Consider the following 21,338-nt stretch of genomic DNA (forward strand, 5'->3'; position numbering starts at 1 on the left):
CAGTTTGGAACTCAGTAGTGAGTGTTGCAACCGAGGACAGACTATTTTTGCGCGCTACGCGCTTGAGTACTCAGCAGTCCCTTTCTGTGAGCTTGTGTGGCCTACCACCGTAGCTGAGCCGTTGTTGCTCCTAGACGTTTCCACTTCACAATAACAGCACCTACAGTTGACCGGGGCAGAAATTTGACGAACTGACTTGTTGGAAAGATGACATCCTATGACGGTGCCACGTTGAAAGTCACTGAGCTATTCATTAAGGCCATTCTACTGCCCATGTTTGATATGGAGATTGCATGGCTGTGTGCTCGATTTTAATACAACGGGTGTGGCTGAAATGGCTGAATCAACTAATTTGAAGGGGTGTCCACATACTTCTGTATATATAGTGTAATTTGATATCGTTTTCTATATCTAATACTAGTGACTCTTCTCTCCTCTTCAGACTGTTCAGTACGCGGGAGCCGGAAGAGGAGGGCGCCCCCAAGAGGAGAGGAAGACAAAGCCCCAACGCCAACCTCCTCAAAACGACTGTTTTCTTCTTCCTGGAGAGCGAGGTACACGCGCACACACACCGCTACACACACACACTGTCTCTGACCCTGTCTCTACCTCAATGAACATGCTGCATACTTACAAGACTCACTGGGAGAAATACTCCCACCCACACCCTGCCTCTGCCTGTCTCTCCGTGTGTATCTCAGCTCCATGAGCATGCAGCGTACCTGGTGGACTCTCTGTGGGAGAGTGGAGCAGACCTGCTGAAGGACTGGGAGTGTATGACCAGCCTGCTACTGGATGATCCCGTACCAGGGGAGGAAGGTATGATCTCTGACCTCTATACTTGACTTCTGACCGATATCCGCTATTCCTGGCCTCTAATGTGTGTGTGTGTGTGTTTTTTATAGCCCTGACAGACAGACAGGAGACAGCTCTCATAGAGATAATGCTGTGTACGGTACGCCAGGCTGCAGAGTGTCACCCACCCATAGGCCGCGGCACTGGGAAGAGGGTAAGACTCTTTAGACTGGTCAGAGAAACGGCAACTCTCTCGCTCTCTCAATTCAATGGGCTATATTGGCATGGGAAACATATGTTTTACATTGCCAAAGCAAGTGAAATAGAGAATAAACAAAAGTGAAATGGACGGTAAACATTACACTAACAAAAGTTCCAAAAGAATAGACATTTCAAATGTCATGGCTATGTACAGTGTTGTAACTGTGCAAATAGTGAAAGTACAAAAGGGAAAATAAATAAACATATATGGGTTGTATTTACAACGGTGTTTGTCCCCCCCCCCCCTCCCCCCGCCAGGTGATGACAGCAAAGGAGAAGAAGACCCAGCTAGATGACAGGACCAGGATGACAGAGCTGTTTGCTGTGGCATTACCCCCTCTGCTGGCCAAGGTAGGACACTACAACTTCACCCTCTCTAATTAACATTTTACATTTAAGTCATTTAGCAGACGCTCTTATCTAGAGCTACTTACAAATTGACCTGTGTTGTAGTCTGTTTCCCCTGCCTGCAGTACTGTGTGTGAGTGCTCTCTCTGTTTGTTTCAGTACTCCATAGATACAGAGAAGGTGACCAACCTGCTGCAGCTTCCTCAGTTCTTTGACCTGGATATCTACACCACAGGACGACTGGAGAAGGTCTAACCCCCAACCCTATACTATAGTCTAATTCAAACTCTAACCCCAACCCTATACTATAGTCTAATTCAAACTCTAACCCCCAACCCTATACTATAGTCTAATTCAAACTCTAACCCCCAACCCTATACTATAGTCTAATTCAAACTCTAACCCCAACCCGACACTAACCTGATTCAAAGCACTGTTCAGCACAATGACAGCACAAAAGTTGTGAAATATCAAATGCATAACACTGCAAGACGTCTCTGAAACATATTTCCCAACTCCCGCCCTCTCTTCTTCTAGCACTTGGAGGCGTTGCTGCGTCAGATCAGGGAGATCGTGGACAAGCACACCGACACAGAGGTGTTGGAGGCGTGCTCCAAGACCTACCACGCTCTCAGCAACGAGGAGTTCACCATCTTTAACAGGGTGGACATCGCCAGGTCCCAGCTGCTGGACGAAATGGTGGATAAATTCAACAGACTCCTGGAAGACTTCTTACAAGAGGTGAGAGGGGGGAGGAGGATGGAGGGGGGGGTGATGAGTAAGGAGGGGGGAGGGAGGGACGGGAGAATGAACTGGTGGACATTCAACAGACTGTTAAAGGACTTCCTATAAGGAGGAGAGAGCTCAGAGGGAGAGAAAGCTGTTTTGACCAGAGAGGGAGTTTCTACTACCACTCTATTCCTTTTACATCAATTAGGGGGAGTGGGCCAGTTTGTGTGTAGTTGATACTGACACTGATCTCTGTGTTCAGGGTGAAGAGCCTGATGAAGATGATGCCTACCAGGTGCTGTCTACTCTCAAGAGAATCGCAGCCTTCCACAAGTAAAGAACCTTCCTCTCCTTTCTTCCCTCTTCTTCCCTGTTCCTCTTCTCTCCTCCCTTCCTCTCTCTCCTCTCCAACCCCCCTCCTCTCTCTCCTCTCCAACCCCCCTCCTCTCTCTCCTCTCCAACCCCCCTCCTCTCTCTCCTCTCCAACCCCCCTCCTCTCTCTCCTCTCCAACCCCCCCTCTCTCTCCTCTCCAACCCCCCCTCTCTCTCCTCCTCTCCAACCCCCCCTCTCTCTCCTCTCCAACCCCTCTCCCCTCTCTCCTCTCTAACCCCCCTCTCCTGTTCCCCCCTCTCTCTCTCTCTCCCTCTCTCTCTTGGACTGGCTCCTGAGGTTCTTAACTCTCTCCCCCAGTGCCCATGACCTGTCCCAGTGGGATCTGTTCAGCAGTAACTTCAAGCTGCTCAACACAGGCATTGAGAACGGAGACATGCCAGAGCAGATAGTGGTCCATGCTCTACAGTGTACCCACTATGTCATCCTTTGGCACCTAGCAAAGGTCTCAGAGGGCAGCCACAGAAAGGTATGTAACACTCCCCTCTCACCTGGCTGGCAGCTCAGAGCCTTTTCATTCAGTTGGGTATTATTTGGTAGCTAGGAAAATGGCATTGGGGAGGCAGTTGGGGAGTTAGTCAAGGCTTATACAGCAAGTCTTTTGATGGTTCACTCATGTGTATGTAATCTAGGAGAATGTGTTTTGATCACGTAATATTGTTTTGTAGGAGGACATGGTGAGCCTGAGGAAACAGATGAGGATGTTCTGTCTGATGTGTCAACGTTACCTCACCAACGTCAACACAACCGTCAAGGAACAGGTACTGTCCTGTAGCAGCTATTTACATCCTACTGATTTTAAATCAGGTTATTTTCATGAAATTCTCAGAATCCCCATGCAACCCCATTGAGATGAGGAAGACGTGGCCAAGGAGGCAGAATACTGATAACCAACTGTCCGTCTCTCCCCCCCCCCAGGCGTTCACCATCCTGTGTGATGTGTTGCTAGTCTTCAGTCATCAGATGGTATCAGGAGGCAGAGAGCAGCTGGAACCTCTGGTCTACAGTCCTGACGACTCTCTACAGACAGAACTACTGTCCTTCATACTGCACCATGTCTTCATAGACCAGGACGATGACAGCGGCAGCACTGGTACACACACTGCTACACACACTTTTCCAGTAGGATTGCTTATTTGCCCTTGAAAATAGCTCGTTTGGCCATAGCTAACCAACAAGACCCTGCTAAAGGAATGACACTACTGTCTGGCCCTGTGACTGTCTGTGATGTTATGTGTACCTGTCTATGTGCTATGTGTACCTGTCTATGTGTACCTGTCTATGGGCTATGTGTACCTGTCTGTGTACCTCGCTATGTGTACCTGTCTATGGGCTATGTGTACCTGTCTGTGTACCTCACTATGTGTACCTGTCTATGGGCTATGTGTACCTGTCTATGGGCTATGTGTACCTGTCTGTGTACCTCACTATGTGTACCTGTCTATGGGCTATGTGTACCTGTCTATGGGCTATGTGTACCTGTCTGTGTACCTCGCTATGTGTACCTGTCTATGGGCTATGTGTACCTGTCTATGGGCTATGTGTACCTGTCTATGTGCACCTGTCTGCTATGTGTACCTGTCTATGTGCTATGTGTACCTGTCTATGTGTACCGGTCTGTGGTATGTGTACCTGGTTCTACCTTTTGAAATGGTCAGCAAGATGGAAGCTCTCCGTAAGAGCTCTGTGACTGTCTGTGTAACTATTTATCTGTTATGTTGTATCTCTACAGATGGCCAGCAGGATGACGAGGCAGCGAAGATAGTGACTGTCTGTGTAACTATTTATCTGTTATGTTGTATCTCTACAGATGGCCAGCAGGATGACGAGGCAGCGAAGATAGAAGCTCTTCATAAGAGACGTAACCTCCTGGCGGCCTACTGTAAACTCATCATCTATAACGTAGTAGAGATGAACACTGGCGCTGACATCTTTAAACAGTACATGAGGGTAAGAATGGCCTCCTACCTTTAAATACCTGTCTGTTACTGACATCTTTAAACAGTACATGAGGGTAAGAATGGCCTCCTACCTTTAAATACCTGTCTGTTACTGACATCTTTAAACAGTACATGAGGGTAAGAATGGCCTCCTACCTTTAAATACCTGTCTGTTACTGACATCTTTAAACAGTACATGAGGGTAAGAATGGCCTCCTACCTTTAAATACCTGTCTGTTACTGACATCTTTAAACAGTACATGAGGGTAAGAATGGAGAAACACTCACCTGTCTGTCTTTACCCAGTTATGACCATAGAAATATAATCTATAGAAAGGACTTGGAACCTCGAACCCTGGCAATTTGACTGATAAACTCATGGGTACACTCGCAATGGTTGTCAGTCCACACATTATCCCATCGTTGACTTGAACGGGTAGGCCCGTTCTATAGATTCTATTTCTATGGTTATTACCTCTTCTTGCCTATGACACTCATTTAACCTCCACACCAGATCATTACCAGAGTCATTCCCATGTACTGCTTGGTTGCAAATGATCAGAAGTCCTGTTTTGTCTCCTGTAAGAGACTGACTTGTGGCTGAACAGTCTTCCTCTCTCTCTCTAGTATTATAATGACTATGGTGACATCATCAAGGAGACCATGTCTAAGACCAGACAGATAGACAAGATCCAATGTGCCAAGACCCTCATCCTCAGTCTACAACAGGTGGGTTAACACACACACACACACACACACACACACACACACACACACACACACACACACAACCCTCATCCTCAGTCTACAACAGGTGGGTTACACACACACACACACACACACCCACACACACACACACACACACACAACCCTCATCCTCAGTCTACAACAGGTGGGTTACACACACACACACACACCCACACACACGCACACACACACACACAACCCTCATCCTCAGTCTACAACAGGTGGGTTACACACACACACACACACACACGCGCACACACACACACACACACACACACAACCCTCATCCTCAGTCTACAACAGGTGGGTTACACACACACACACACACACACACACACACAACCTTCATCCTCAGTCTACAGGTGGGTTACACCCACACACACACTGTTGTTTTAGTCAAGCTAGGTCTTGGTTGTAGCTTTATTCCAGATCTCCAGACCGCAGGCCAGACTTTTTGGAATAAAATCAGATTAAAAGAACCATCTCTTTATTCACCCATCCCTCCCTTCCTCTCTCTTCCTCTTCCTCTCTCTTCCTCTTCCTCTCTCTTCCTCTCTCTTCCTCTCTCCTGCAGTTGTTCAATGAGATGTTGTCAGAGTTGGGGACAGGTTTTGACCGCTCGTCCTCAGCGTTCTGTGGGATCAAGGAGTTGGCCAGACGTTTCTCTCTCACCTTTGGTCTGGACCAGGTCAAAACACGAGATGCTATCGCCATGCTGCACAAGTCAGTGTCCTCTTCTGATCTCTCTTTCTCTTGATAGCTTTATTGTACACAAGACTTAAATAACCAGCAGATAAGAAATACTCCAGCTTTTTAATATGATTAAAACTATTGAACATGATTAGCATATGATGGATGTGAGCTGTACATAGGACTAGTTAATAATAATAATAATAATAATATGCCATTTAGCAGACGCTTTTATCCAAAGCGACTTACAGTCATGCGTGCATACATTTTTGTGTATGGGTGGTCCCGGGGATCGAACCCACTACCTTGGCGTTACAAGCGCCGTGCTCTACCAGCTGAGCTACAGAGGACCACATTAATGTGTGTATCTACATGTGCTGCTAGATACCTCCCATTTTTCTGAACTAAAATTGTCTCTCTCTCCCACTCTCCTCTCTCTCCCACCCCTCTACCCTCTCACCCTCTCCCACCCCTCTCTCCCTCTTGTCTCACTCCAGGGATGGTATAGAGTTTGCGTTTAAGGAGCCCAGTCCCCAGGGAGAGGGCAACCCTCCTCTTCACCTGGCCTTCCTAGACATCCTCTCTGAGTTTTCCTCCAAACTAATGAGGCAGGACAAGAGGACTGTGTAAGTACACCTGCCTCTCCTAATCAGACACATGTACCTGTGTGTGATAACTGATGTCTGTAAGTGATGACTAGTATGATATGTCATTTGTATGATGTCATGAAGCAAGACAAGAGCACTGTCTCCCCTCCCAGACACATGACCTTAAGGACCTCCCAGATGACTTTATGTTAGTAGTGTGTGTGTGTGTGTGTGTACATGCCTGTAAGGTGTGTGTGTGTGTATACTGAACAAAAATAAAATGCAACAATTCCAACAATTTTACTGAGTAACAGTTCATATAAGGAAATCAGTCAATTGAAATAATTTAATTAGGCCTAATCTATGGATTTCACATGACTGGGCATAGGCCCACCCACTGAGGAGCCAAACCCAGCCAATCAGAATGAGTTTTTCCCCACAAGGGCTTTATTACAGACAGAAAGACTCCTCAGTTTCATCAGCTTTCCGGGTGGCTGGTCTCTAACGAAGCCGGATGTGGAGGTCCTGGGCTGGCGTGGTTACACATGGTCTGCGGTTGTGAGGCCGGTTGAATGTACTGCCAAATTCTCTAAAACTGTGTTGGAGGCAGCTTATGTTCAAGAAATGTATTTGGCAACAGCTCTGGTGGACATTCCTGCATTCAGCATGCCAATTGCACGCTCCATCAAAACTTGAGACGTGGCATTGTGTTGTGTGACAAAACTGCACGTTTTAGAGTGGCCTTTTATTGTCCCCAGCACAAGGTGCACCTGTGTAATGATCATGCTGTTTAATCAGCTTCTTGATATGCCACACCTGTCAGGTGGATGGATTATTTTTGCAAAGGAGAAATGTTCACTAAGAGGGATGTAAACAAATTTGTGCACAACATTTTAGAGAAATACGCTTTTTGTTCCTGTATCTTTTATTTCAGCTCATGAAACATGGGACCAACACTTTACATGTTGCGTTTTATAATTTTGTTCAGTATACGCGTGTAACATCTCTCCTCTCTCCCTTGTAGTCACATGTATCTGGAGAGGTTCATGACCTTCCAGATGGCCCTCCAGAGAGAAGACTGCTGGCTGCCTCTGATCTCCTACAGGAACTCCCTCCAGGCTGGCGGAGATGATGACAACATGTCTGTGGTCTCTGGCTACTCCTCCAGAGGGTCGTCGGTCAGATCCAAGAAGACCAAGGCTGCTACTCCCACCGCTACCGTCGCTGCAGCCAAGAGGAAACTGCCTGAAGGTAGCTACAGGACCAGAGTCTGGAAGTCAGACTGTAGTCACTTCATGGCGTTCAGGCCATGTTAGAGAGGATCAAAAGTATTTATCTGTCCCAGTCTGAGGTCATCTCCTTCTGTAAACACTGTTACCCCTGGTAGGTAGATGATGTAGGCTCTATGGCTGAAATCACCTAGCCTGGTTGGGAAGTGCTCACTGCATCTCTTAGTCATCCAACCCTTTCAGAATTGTGTTACGGTGTGTGTGTGTGCAGCTGTGTGTAGCGGTGTGTGTGTGTTCTCTAGCTGAGGAGAGCAGTAGCGGCAGTACAGATGTGTTGTGGCAGCACGTGTGTGTTTAACGGTGTGTTTGTGTGTGTGTGTTTAACGGTGTGTTTGTGTGTGTGTGTTTAACGGTGTGTGTGTGTTTAACGGTGTGTGTTCTCTAGCTGAGGAGAGCAGTAGCGGCAGTACAGATGTGTTGTGGCAGCACATGTGTGTTTAACGGTGTGTGTGTGTGTGTGTGTGTGTTTAACGGTGTGTGTTCTCTAGCTGAGGAGAGCAGTAGCGGCAGTACAGATGTGTCGTGGCAACACCAGACCATGCAGACTCCAGTGATGATGCCCTCCCCCCACCTCACCTCCACCATGATGAGAGGACCGGGGGACATGAGGGAGGAGGCCAAACGGGGGAGAGACGACAGCTACATGGGAGTGTACGCCCTCCCCTCAGACTCCCAGCAGCAGCCTCACCCACACACACTCCCCCAGACCCCACAACTCCACCAGACACCCATCGACTACAAGTAAGATTCTCTCTCCTCCGGTCTGTCTCTCTCTTGACATGTACCTACCTGAAGCACCAGTGTGGTTGTCTAACCTATTGTCGTGGTGTGTGTGTAGTACCCAGGTGACGTGGATGCTGGCTCAGAGGCAGCAGGAGGAAGTTCGTCAGCAGCAGGAGAGAGCCATGAACTACGCCAAGCTCAGGACCAACCTGCAGCAGGCCATGTAAGAGCACACACACACACACACCCCTCCCTAACCCTGAGCTCAGGACCAACCTGCAGCAGGCCATGTAAGAGCACACACACACTCACCCCTCCCTAACCCTGAGCTCAGGACCAACCTGCAACAGGTCATGTAAGAGCACACACACACACACACCCCTCCCTAACCCTGAGCTCAGGACCAACCTGCAGCAGGCCATGTAAGAGCACACACACACACACACACCCCTCCCTAACCCTGAGCTCAGGACCAACCTGCAGCAGGCCATGTAAGAGCACACACACACACACACCCCTCCCTAACCCTGAGCTCAGGACCAACCTGCAGCAGGCCATGTAAGAACACACACACACACACCCCTCCCTAACCCTGAGCTCAGGACCAACCTGCAGCAGGCCATGTAAGAACACACACACACACACACCCCTCCCTAACCCTGAGCTCAGGACCAACCTGCAGCAGGCCATGTAAGAGCACACACACACACACACCCCTCCCTAACCCTGAGCTCAGGACCAACCTGCAACAGGTCATGTAAGAGCTACTTCCTTTACATATCTGTTTGTGGACTAACCAGTTGTTGATGTACAGCTACTCTATGTTGATGGTCGTTTGAATGTACTAATTATGGTGTGTGTGTAGTCGGCGTGGTACAGGACTGATGGAGGAGGATGAGGAGCCTATCGTAGAGGACGTGATGATGTCATCAGAGGGTCGCATGGAAGACCTCAACGAGGGCATGGACTTTGACACCATGGACATCGACCTGGTGAGACCTTTGACCTTTTACTGCATATGTGGCTTTTGGTTTATAAAACCTTTTACAGTGAATTATGTGGTGATCCACAAAGATCTCTGTCAAGAAACACTAAATATACTGAACAAAAATATAAACCCAACATGTAAAGGCTTTCTCCATACCACGCTGTCTCGCCAAAACAATGATGTGATTTAGATTTAAAGTATTTAAAACGAGCTGTGGCTCAAAGCAGCCTCAAACGTTTTCAATCAGACATTCACGCTTGCCATACAGAGTTGAAATATATAGCCAACATTATGAATTGAATAACATTGCTTGTGAACTTCAGAGCTGTAACTATTTGACGCTTTGGTTAAAGGCACGTACAGACGCATACTAGTAGTAGTGATCGCTCCTTGAGTCTACACATTATGGGTGATGGGAAACAAGGTCATCTCACTGACGGCTTCTCTGGCCAGCTCTCATTGGCGTTGCACGTCTCACACTACAAGAGCATTGCAGATTTTGTGCCGATAAAATCAAAACGTTTGAAAATATTTGGACGTCTGGGACTGCTCAAAGACGAGATCGGTAGCCCTCAGATTGACCTGCTCACATTAAACGAGCGTCGGTGTCGGCCGCGCACCCCGAGTAGGCAACGACATGGGGATTTTGTCTCTGATCTCAAAAACTTGTCTGGAACAGCTCAACCGGGGCCAAAATTATGTAGTGTACACCCGGCTTTAGAGATTTTGGAAGTCGTAACCAACTTCAGTGGGCAAATGCTCACCTTCGATGGCCACTGGCACGCTGAATCCCAGTTTTAACTGTACCGGGCAGACGGCAGTCAGCGTGTATGGCGTCGTGTGGGCGAGAGGTTTGCTGATGTCAACGTTGTGAACAGAGTGCCTCATGGTGGAGGTGAGGTTATGGTATGGGCAAGCATAAGCTACGGACAACGAACACAATTGAGTTTTATCGATGGCAATTTGAATGCACAGAGATGCAATGCATTCGGAAAGTATTCAGACCCCTTCACTTTTTCCACATTTTGTTACAGCCTTATTCTAAAATGGATTAAATTGTTTTTCCCCTCATCAATCTACTCATCAATACCCCATAATGACAAAGCAAAAACAGGTTTTTAGAAATCTTTGCAAATGTATAAAAAAAAAAAAACTGACATTTACATAAGTATTCAGACCCTTTACTCAGTACTTTGTTGAAGCACCTTTGGCAGCGATTACAGCCTAGATTATTCTTCGGTATGACGCTACAAGCTTGGCACACCTGTATTTGGGGAGTTTCTCCCATTCTTCTCTGCAGATCCTCTCAAGCTCTGTCAGGTTGGATGAGGAGCGTAGCTGCACAGCTATTTTCAGGTCTCTCCAGAGATGTTTGATTGTGTTCAAGTACGTGCTCTGGCTGGGCCACTCAAGGACATTCAGAGACTTGTCCCGAAGCCACTCCTGTGTTGTCTTGGCTGTGTGCGCTTAGGGTTGTTGTCCTGTTGGAAGGTGAACCTTCGCCCCAGTCTGAGGTCCTGAGCACTCTGGAGCCGGTTTTCATCAAGGATCTCGCTACTTTGCTCTGTTCATCTTTCCCTCGATCCTGATTAGTCTCCCAGTCCCCTGCCCCTGAAAAACATCCCCACAGCATGATGCTGCCACCACCATGCTTCACCGTAGGGATGGTGCCAGGTTTCTTCCAGACGTGACGCTTGGCATTCAGGCCAAAGTGTTCAATATTGGTTTCATCAGACCAGAGAATCTTGTTTCTCATGGTCTGAGAGTCCTTTAGGTGCCTTTTTGGCAAACTCCAAGCGGGCTGTCATGTGCCTTTTTACTAAGGAGTAGCTTCCGTCTGGCCACTCTACCATAAAGGCCTGATTGGTGAAGTGCTGCAGAGATGGATGACCTTCTGGAAGGTTCTCCCATCTCCACAGAGGAACTAGATCCTGAGGCCCATTGTCGTGCCATTCATCCGCCGCCATCACCTCATGTTTCAGCATGATAATGCATGTCGCATGGATCTGTACACAATTCCTTGAAGCTAGAAATGTCCCAGTTCTTCCATGAGCTGAATACTCACCAGACATGTCACCCATTGAGCATGTTTGGTATACTCTGGATCGACGTGTACGACAGCGTGTTCCAGTTCCCGCCAATATCCAGCAACTTTGCACAGCCGTTGAAGAGGAGTGGAACAACATTCCAAAGCTCATAATCAACAGCCTGATCAACTCTATGTGACGGCGATGTCACGCTGCATGAGGCAAATGGTGGTCACACCAGATACTGACTGGTTTTCTGATCCACGCCTCTACCTTTTTTTTGTAAAGGTGTTTGTCACCAACAAATGCATATCTGTATTCCCAGTCATGTGAAATACATAGATTAGGGCCTAATGAATGTATTTAAATTGACAGATTTCCTTATATGAACTGGAACTCAGTAAAATCTTTGAAATTGTTGCATGTTGCGTAACATTTTTTTGCTCAGTGTATAATTATCACAATCCGCTCATATAAGCAGAATTTAAATAATTTCATATTTGTTTCTCTCTCCTTTCTCCAGCCCCCCTCTAAGAACAGGAGAGAGAGATCCGAGCTGAAACCAGACTACTTTGACCCTGGTTCCATCATGGACGAGTCTGTAAGTAACTCCCTCTTCTCTTATACTCCACCATTATTACTGTGTAGTAATACTCTTCCTTATACATACACGGCTCTAAATTAAACATTTTCATTGGTAGTACTGGTGCGCCCAACTTAAAGTTAGGACAACACATGAAATTTAGGAGCACCAGAAAATCCTTTTAAATTTTTTTTGATTTAGATACAGCCTATATGAATTCTAGCTATGTTTAAAGCACATATTGTGCCCTAGAAACTAACAGGTAACGAGCACTGCACCTCTGTGCTGAGGCGCCACTACGTTTGTGGCCATCACCCTAAACACGGCTGTTCGGGATCGGCCTGGTTAGTACTGAGACGGGAGACCGCCAGGGAATATCAAATTGTATTTGTCACATGGTGTACAACAGGTGTAGACCTTTATGTGAAATGCTTACTTACAAGCCCTTAACCAACAAACCATGTGCCGTAAGCTCAAAAATATAAATAAACTAATATGTAAAGAGAGTTTATTATAAAAGCTCAAATGTTGATATGAATACCTGTCATTGAAATTCCGAAGTCATTTGTAGAATATTTGTTTTCTACATTGTGTAAAAGCACCATTTTCCTATTGAGATGCATTACATAGAAAATTGTACACTATCTCTTTAAAATGTCAGGTTTGTGATGACATGCAAGAGATTCATTGCTGTGATCGTTGATCTCCTGAAGAAGCTATTCCTTTTCCTTGCTTTCTTTGCCCCCAAATGTTTGGATTTATTGTAAAGTTACCAGGTTGTTAGCTAGCTAATGAGGTAACATGACTGAACAAATTGTAAACAAATAGTTAACGTCTTAGAACGTCCCAGGACATGGTTTATGAGCGTAAAATGCGGTCCGGGCGATCCACTATAGCAGGGTTTCCCAAACTCGGTCCTCAGGACCCCAAGGGGTGTACGTTTAGTTTTTTGCCCTAGCTCAGGGAACAGAATCAGAACTGGGAATGATCTATACTGTTCCGGAACAGAACCGTTATTTTAAAAGCATGAGAACCGGTTAAAAACTCACTCCGTCACTCAACTTCTTCCAGTGTCTGCCTGCCAGCTGCAAATAATTGCGTGTGTAGGCTGGCTGGTAGGAGCATTGTGCCAGTAACCGAAAGGTTGCTGACAAGGTAAAAATCTGTTGTTCTGCCCCTGAGCAAGGCAGTTCACCCACTGTTCCCCTGGCACCGAAGACGTGGATGTCGATTAAGGCAGCCCTCCGCACCTCTCTGATTCAGAGGGGTTGGGTTAAATGAGGAAGACACATTTCAGTTGAATGCATTGTTGTACAACTGACTAGGTATCTCCCTTTCCCTACCTGCCCCTCCAAAGCGTAGGCTACAGTAGGCTACTGACGTTACAAGCGTGGTTCAGAAATGTTTTAATTAGAGAAGAATGGATACACTTTTTCAATGCTAGTTAAGGATACTGTTGTTATCACGTTTCACATTGGATTTATTAACTACAGAAATGTAAGACGTGTTTTTAATTTAATTCTGGTGCCGCTCTGTACACAAGCTTGTTAGCCAGCTAGCTCTGGTCCAACGTTAAGCCAACTCTCGGCAGTTCAAAGACGTTCACATTTCCTTCATAGAAGCCGCTCCTCTGTAGGCCTAATTCAGATAATGCATGTCATAACAAGATGCCCAGCGCTTCAAGCCAAACCTCCTCCACCCTCTCTCGCTCTCTCCTCACCCACAACATTTCAGTTGCATCTCGCGCCCGACACTTGTCTTTCCATCACGCATGTAAACAACTCACTGATCTATAGCTTGTCTGCTCCATAGCAAGCTGCTCTATCCGAACTGCATGATTGGTGATGTAATTTAATGTTGCGCTATATGTAAAAAAAAATATATATATATATATATTTCAGAAAGGAACAATATAAACCGTTAATTTATTTTTGGTTTCGAACCGGTTCAGAACTTGATTTTGCTAGTCAGAACAGTGGAACGTAACAAAAAAATATTATGGTTCTGTTCAGAACTAAATTATTCGAAAATAATGTTGGTTCCAACCCCTGCTTTATAGTAATATTAGCCTTGGAAGCCCAGGCTTTACACATTCTGGGGCAGTAGGTAGCCTAGCGGTTAAGAGTGTTGGGCCAGTAACAGAAAGATTGCTGGTTCGAATATACGAGCCGGGCGCCGATGATGTGGACATCGATTAAGGCAGCCCCCCGCACCTCTCTGATTCAGAGGGGTTGGGTTAAATGCGGAAGACTCATTTGGTTGAATACATTCCTTTCACGTTTGCTGTTGGAAAGCCTGGGGAAGTTCTCCTCTGGAAGATGATAAAAAGGGGTGGAGTACGGTGGTCTAGTGATGCAACAAGCTAGCATGCATAAGATACTAAACTAACGCTGCATAGGCTACTAAAATGTTGTCCGACTAAAACAAGGAAATGCTTAATTTCTACTCAGAGCTAATCAATTACAAGCGTGACATATGGCGCTACATTCAAACATGAAATCAAATACTGAAGTTCTCCAGACTTCCAATAGTCGAGTCAAGACGAGATCTGGACGGTTTGCTCAACCTCACTATAGTAATGCATAAGACAGACATGTTGTTGCTAAGTGCTTTTACAGATGTGTAATTACACCTTTTCTCTCTGCAGGTCCTTGGAGTGTCCATGTTTTAAACTGGTCTTTGTAGACGGAGAGAAGAGGAGAGGCATTTTGTATTCATGGAGAAGTTAAGATGCAAATCAGAAGTCTTCTTTCTCTGGTTTATACTCCATGGTCTAACACACACACACACACACACACACACACACACACAGTGTTGTTTGCTCAGATGGGACTGAATGAAAACAAAATACTTTTATAATCCTTGGGTAAGCTTTTCCCTTTTCAGTTGGTGGCAAACCAGTTTCAAACCTAGAGGTATCCTCGAGACATTTAGTCTGAAGAAAGTTCCATCATTCTAGAATGTTTAATTTTTCTTCCAAATGGAGATGGAATGAGTTCTAATGTAAGAACCTTTCATTTTTAAATGTGTTCTAACCCTGTCTCTATGCTAGTATAGTGAGTAACCCGGTGTGGTGTAGTAATTTATAAACAGATTGTTAGTAGAAAGCTAGCTAGCTGTGCTGTGGTAGTAGTGGATGGACATGGTCTTTATGCTATTTTCTGTTTTTTAGTTTTCCTTTCCCCCGTGTCAGTAGAATCTGTTGGTTCTGTGGTTGTGATGACAACTGCTGGAGGTTCAGTTGGTGACCTGTTGAATAGATCAGCTGTAATGGTAATGGATGTAGCTACACACATCCAACCCTTGGTCCAAGTAAAGGGCCCAACCGTTTTCCAAGAGCAGATTCCTTCATACGAGTAGAAATAACCCCACACTGTTGTAAATGCTTCAGGATAGTTTCTTGAAGGTCTCTTCGTCATATCCGACTGTGTGTGGGTCCGGTGTTTCTATTCAGTCTGACTGAGGACCCCTGTAGTTGCTGTGAAGAGGCCCAGGGTGCGTCTCAAAAGTAGTGCACTATATAGGGTGCCATTTGGGACGCATCCCCCCAGTGTTTAACAAGGAACTAGGCTGTCACACAAGTCCCGAAGCTTACCCAAAGATTTGGACCCTTCTCCCTATCTGTAGAGACTTCTCTCCCGACGGACAGCGAGGCAATTTTCTCTCTGGTAGTGCCACCACTGTGCTGACTCAGAGACAAGCAAGCAGCATGTTAATACACAGAAAATAAATTTCTCCAAATCCAGCATATTTAGTGTTGAAATAGCTATCTCTACATTTTAAATAAAGTTATATATGAATCGGTGCTGATTTTATAACTGTGCTTTTTTTTAAATTAAAATGTTCAACCTAAAAAGTTAAGGTTTCAGAAATGTAAGTAAAACTGTTTAAAATAAAAAGCATGGGTAGTCATGTGTCGGAAGATTTTTAAATTTGTATTTTTATGTTGTTTTTTTCTTAACGTCTTGGGGTTTCTACCATTTTTCCTACGTGTAAATTAGTTTGGATAAGACTCATCATGAAAAAAAAATCTGGCTTTATGAAATTTCAGCTTTAAGGTTTACAGCATCAACATCATGAGTAATAATAATGTCCTGTGGTGAAACTCCACAATATAAAACTGTGTAACTAACTTAAAGCCAGTGATCAGTATAATCCTATAGAAAGGTTGAGATTGTTTTCATCCCAAATGTCACCCTATTCCCTGTTGTGCCCTCACCAGGGCCTATATTCCTTAAGGGCCCTGGTCAGAAGTAGTGCACTATATAGGGAATAGGGTGCTATTTGGGACATTTCTCAACAGTAGCAGCACTCTGGCAGCTAGACAAAGCTTAAATGTTACATGAACTATTATGTTGTCAATGTTTTAATGAAATGTTTTGTCTACTGAGGTAAATCTATCTACTTTGTAATCATTCCATGCCTGAGCCTTAAACATGCTATAGTGGAAGGAAATCAACTGCCCTGTTCTAGAAACGGCCCCTAGCTCCATAGAAATTGTATTGCTAGAATAAAATTGATGTGGTCTAAGGGGCGCTTTTTCCCCATTCTAGTCATTCTATACCTATATACTTAGACTCTCCAAGGCACCTGTGTGTGTATATCTGATAGGAATGCTAATACCCATCAGATTACATCAGATTACTTCAGATCTACACTAGCACCTAGGGGTTAGGGTTGAGGTAGCCTCGGAAAGCTCCTGTAGACGAGATTTGGAAGGATGGCATCATGAGACTAGGGTGCTAAGGGTTGTTTCTGGACAGGTTCTAAATCGTTTTCTCTCACTACTTTTCTTCCATGTCAGAGGTAGCCATGAAAGGTGTTTATTGGGGTTGTTATGATGACAGGAAACATTAGAGATGGCCCAGATGTGACGTTGATGAAGTAGATATAACAGCCTGTGTGTTTTTACCTAATTATTATTTTATGTAAGTAAATATTTTGGAGTAAAAATTACTGTGGCTTTTGTTTTGTCACTTACTACCACTACATTGGTATAATTCCTTTTATTTTAACCTTCCTGTATATAAAACAAACATCAAGCTTTATTTTCATTTGTGTTTTTCCTTTTTGGCCATTATGTATGTGTTTAAATTTTTTTCTCATATATATAAATATATGCACACACGCGCACACACACACACACTTCCGCGGTATTGTTTGTTCCCCATCCTATTGTCACTCACGCTCAGATTTTTACTTGTCTGGAGACAGTCACTTTTTGAATAAAAGTAAACCAAGTCGACATGAGTGCTGTGATTTATTTAATCAGTTAGCGTTGTTTGAAAATAAACCATTTTAGTTTATTTAACCACAGCTACTCATCGCCACAAGGGGGTGATGTCTCCTCAGAAATGACAACACCCTATTCCCTACATTACCTCTGGCCAGAGCCCCGTGGACTATATAGGCAATAAGGGGCCATTTTGAAAGCACATAAATCCCAGACACCAAAATGTTTGGGTTTTCTTGTTGCATGAATTTATCAAGTGTCAGTTAGAGTAGCCTTTGAAGCCCAGGCGTCTCACGTTTTGTTCTTTTCATGAGTCAACGAGACGAAGTTTGGAAGGGTGGCCCCGTCACGAGACTCTGTGTCAGAGCTGCTTTGCCTTTGTTCAGTATATATAGATGGTGTGTCTTACTGTTAATGGACTGAGCAGCCTGTGTTGCCTGTGTTCAGTGTATATATTGTACATGCCTAGCTACTGTTAACAGAGTCGATTCAACAACAGAAAACTTCAATCCCACTTTTGGTATTCTACTAACTAGTGTATCATTCCATGTAGCGCTCCCATCTTCTTTCTACGTTGTGCTAGTCCTGTGTTTGTTTATCTCCTACCTACAGTTACAAGTTATGCAGAGCACAGCTCTCCCATGCTGGGAGCAATCAGTTTGTCTGTGGAGGGAGAGATGGAGTCCGTGGCTGTTATAAGAGAGAGTCTGGCAGTAGATGAAAGGCTGTGGAGGCCTCTATATTAAACACAGCGCTAAAAAGAACCTCCGATCAATGGCTGCTCGTTACGGCTACGGCTGCTGCCTGTGATCTGGTGAATGGTGCAGGGAAGGAAAGGGGTGAAGAGATGAGCGGGATACAGGGATATGAAGGGAGAAAGGGAAGGGTTCCATTCAATACGGTACTGGAGAGGCCTGTCCTCCTTCCATCAAACATCTCTCTCATCCCTCCTTGCAGAAGGACAAAGTACCGCTGTGTAGGGAAACTAAAAAGGTTCCTTTCTCAGCCCTGAATTTATTCAAACGTGTGTGTCCATGATCCCTGTCACTGCCCTGCTCTGGTCTGTGTACGTCTAGAATCTCTCTCACTGCCCTGCTCTGGTCTGTGTACGTCTAGAATCTCTCTCACTGTCCTGCTCTGGTGTGTGCACGTCTAGAATCTCTCTCACTGCCCTGCTCTGGTCTGTGTACGTCTAGAATCTCTCTCACTGCCCTGCTCTGGTGTGTGTACGTCTAGAATCTCTCTCACTGCCCTGCTCTGGTCTGTGTACGTCTAGAATCTCTCTCACTGCCCTGCTCTGGTCTGTGTACGTCTAGAATCTCTCTCACTGCCCTGCTCTGGTGTGTGCACGTCTAGAATCTCTCTCACTGCACCTCAAAGGGTTAAATCATTAAATAAGTAATCAGTTGTAATCTCGCTGGGGTTGTCAGGGCAGAGAGAAGATAATATTCACTAGTCTCCTCTGGCTTCAGACAGGCTGGCAGACAGACAGACAGACAGACAAAAAGACATCTTGCGGATTAGAAAATAAAAACTTTGTGGATCAGAGCAGACGTGGATGTTAAATCTAAGAATCAATGCATTTCTGTTCAATAGAGAGAGAGGTGGTTTTACTGAGTCTGAAGACAAGCAGGAAGAGGTCAGGGATTCCACAGTATGTCTGTTCTAACAATATTGTGCCGTGGGAACCCTGTGGTGTGTTCAGTCATTTCCCCCTGTATCGACGGAGTGCTAGAGCAAAGGAAGGTGTGGTGAATAGACGTTGTAGTTGGTAAATGAGTGAAACGGGCATTAGCCACTCTTGTCCTTGTGTAAGGCTGGCAGAGAGACTAGTGTGTGGATGGATCCTGTCACCACAACAGGCCTAGGTGAGGTTTGTAAGTCCAGAAGAGGTGAGGTAAAGGGGTAGAGGTCACACACACAGAGGAGAGGGAGTAGTTGACCCAGGGCATGTGCGAGTGGAGGAGGCAGGTAGCTTAGTGGTTAAGAGCGTTGTGCCAGTAACCGAAAGGTCGCTGGTTCTAAACCGACTAGGTGAAAAATATGTCGATGTGCCCTTGAGCAAGGCACTGAACCGTAATTGCTCCTGTAAGTCGCTCTGGATAAGAGCGTCTGCTAAATGACTGAAATGTAAATGTAAACAATGAGGAGAGAAGAGGAGGAGGAAAGGAGGGTCAGAGATTGCTCTCAGAGAACTGCTTATTTGTGAAGAGCAGGGGTTTGCAAACCATTTGGCTTGAGGGCCTCATGTTTGTTTTTTTACCATTTGTTTGTCAAAATCTATTTGCAGGCCAGAAAAAGGGCAGTTATATATGTCCATTATAATTTACACGTACTGTCTATATACACTGCTCAAAAAAATAAAGGGAACACTAAAATAACACATCCTAGATCTGAATGAATGAAATAATCTTATTAAATACTTTTTTCTTTACATAGTTGAATGTGCTGACAACAAAATCACACAAAAATTATCAATGGAAATCACATTTATCAACCCATGGAGGCCTGGATTTGGAGTCACACTCAAAATTAAAGTGGAAAACCACACTACAGGCTGATCCAACTTTGATGTAACGTCCTTGAAACAAGTCAAAATGAGGCTCAGTAGTGTGTGTGGCCTCCACGTGCCTGTATGACCTCCCTACAACGCCTGGGCATGCTCCTGATGAGGTGGCGGATGGTCTCCTGAGGGATCTCCTCCCAGACCTGGACTAAAGCATCCGCCAACTCCTGGACAGTCTGTGGTGCAACGTGGCGTTGGTGGATGGAGCGAGACATGATGTCCCAGATGTGCTCAATTGGATTCAGGTCTGGGGAACGGCCGGGCCAGTCCATAGCATCAATGCCTTCCTCTTGCAGGAACTGCTGACACACTCCAGCCACATGAGGTCTAGCATTGTCTTGCATTAGGAGGAACCCAGGGCCAACCGCACCAGCATATGGTCTCACAAGGGGTCTGAGGATCTCATCTCGGTACCTAATGGCAATCAGGCTACCTCTGGCGAGCACATGGAGGCCCCCCAAAGAAATGCCACCCCACACCATGACTGACCCACCGCCAAACCGGTCATGCTGGAGGATGTTGCAGGCAGCAGAACGTTCTCCACGGCGTCTCCAGACTCTGTCACGTCTGTCACATGTGCTCAGTGTGAACCTGCTTTCATCTGTGAAGAGCACAGGGCGCCAGTGTCGAATTTGCCAATCTTGGTGTTCTCTGGCAAATGCCAAACGTCCTGCACGGTGTTGGGCTGTAAGCACAACCCCCACCTGTGGACGTCGGGCCCTCATACCACCCTCATGGAGTCTATTTCTGACCGTTTGAGCAGACACATGCACATTTGTGGCCTGCTGGAGGTCATTTTGCAGGGCTCTGGCAGTGCTCCTCCTTGCACAAAGGCGGAGGTAGCTGGGTTGTTGCCCTCCTACGGCCTCCTCCACGTCTCCTGATGTACTGGCCTGTCTCCTGGTAGCGCCTCCATGCTCTGGACACTACGCTGACAGACACAGCAAACCTTCTTGCCACAGCTCGCATTGATGTGCCATCCTGGATGAGCTGCACTACCTGAGCCACTTGTGTGGGTTGTAGACTTCGTCTCATGCTACCACTAGAGTGAAAGCACCGTCAGCATTCAAAAGTGACCAAAACATCAGCCAGGAAGCATAGGAACTGAGAAGTGGTCTGTGGTCACCACCTGCAGAACCACTCCTTTATTGGGGGTGTCTTGCTAATTGCCTATAATTTCCACCTGTTGTCTATTCCATTTGCACAACAGCATGTGAAATTTATTGTCAATCAGTGTTGCTTCCTAAGTGGACATTTTGATATACAGAAGTGTGATTGACTTGGAGTTACATTGTGTTGTTTAAGTGTTCCCTTTATTTTTTTGAGCAGTGTAGTTTCAGACATTCAAGTGTGGCCTGGAGTGTTAAAAAAAATAAAAAAAATTTTTTTATTATTTTCCACCAAACAAATCTGGGCTGAAATGAATGGCGTAGTTACCCCT

At 45.6% G+C, this 21,338-nt stretch overlaps 1 protein-coding gene across 1 annotated transcript in view; it reads left to right on the top strand.

Annotated features, from left to right (window-relative positions):
- LOC121539569 (cohesin subunit SA-2) overlaps positions 1-17,343 on the top strand; it is a 29,344-nt gene extending 12,001 nt beyond the window's left edge. Inside the window, 20 exon segments of the mRNA XM_041848164.2 lie at positions 443-554; positions 702-819; positions 906-1,009; positions 1,315-1,407; positions 1,564-1,653; positions 1,942-2,145; positions 2,396-2,466; positions 2,825-2,993; positions 3,193-3,285; positions 3,443-3,617; positions 4,335-4,474; positions 5,092-5,193; positions 5,786-5,934; positions 6,399-6,527; positions 7,513-7,739; positions 8,266-8,518; positions 8,616-8,723; positions 9,366-9,492; positions 12,039-12,116; positions 14,746-17,343. Coding sequence (XP_041704098.1) covers positions 443-554; positions 702-819; positions 906-1,009; positions 1,315-1,407; positions 1,564-1,653; positions 1,942-2,145; positions 2,396-2,466; positions 2,825-2,993; positions 3,193-3,285; positions 3,443-3,617; positions 4,335-4,474; positions 5,092-5,193; positions 5,786-5,934; positions 6,399-6,527; positions 7,513-7,739; positions 8,266-8,518; positions 8,616-8,723; positions 9,366-9,492; positions 12,039-12,116; positions 14,746-14,769 — 2,566 coding nt within the window. The 3' untranslated portion in view covers positions 14,770-17,343.
- Positions 17,344-21,338: the final 3,995 nt, after the last annotated feature.

This window comes from Coregonus clupeaformis, chromosome 35 (genome assembly GCF_020615455.1).
Source record: "Coregonus clupeaformis isolate EN_2021a chromosome 35, ASM2061545v1, whole genome shotgun sequence".
In the NCBI taxonomy this organism is placed as follows: domain Eukaryota; kingdom Metazoa; phylum Chordata; class Actinopteri; order Salmoniformes; family Salmonidae; genus Coregonus; species Coregonus clupeaformis.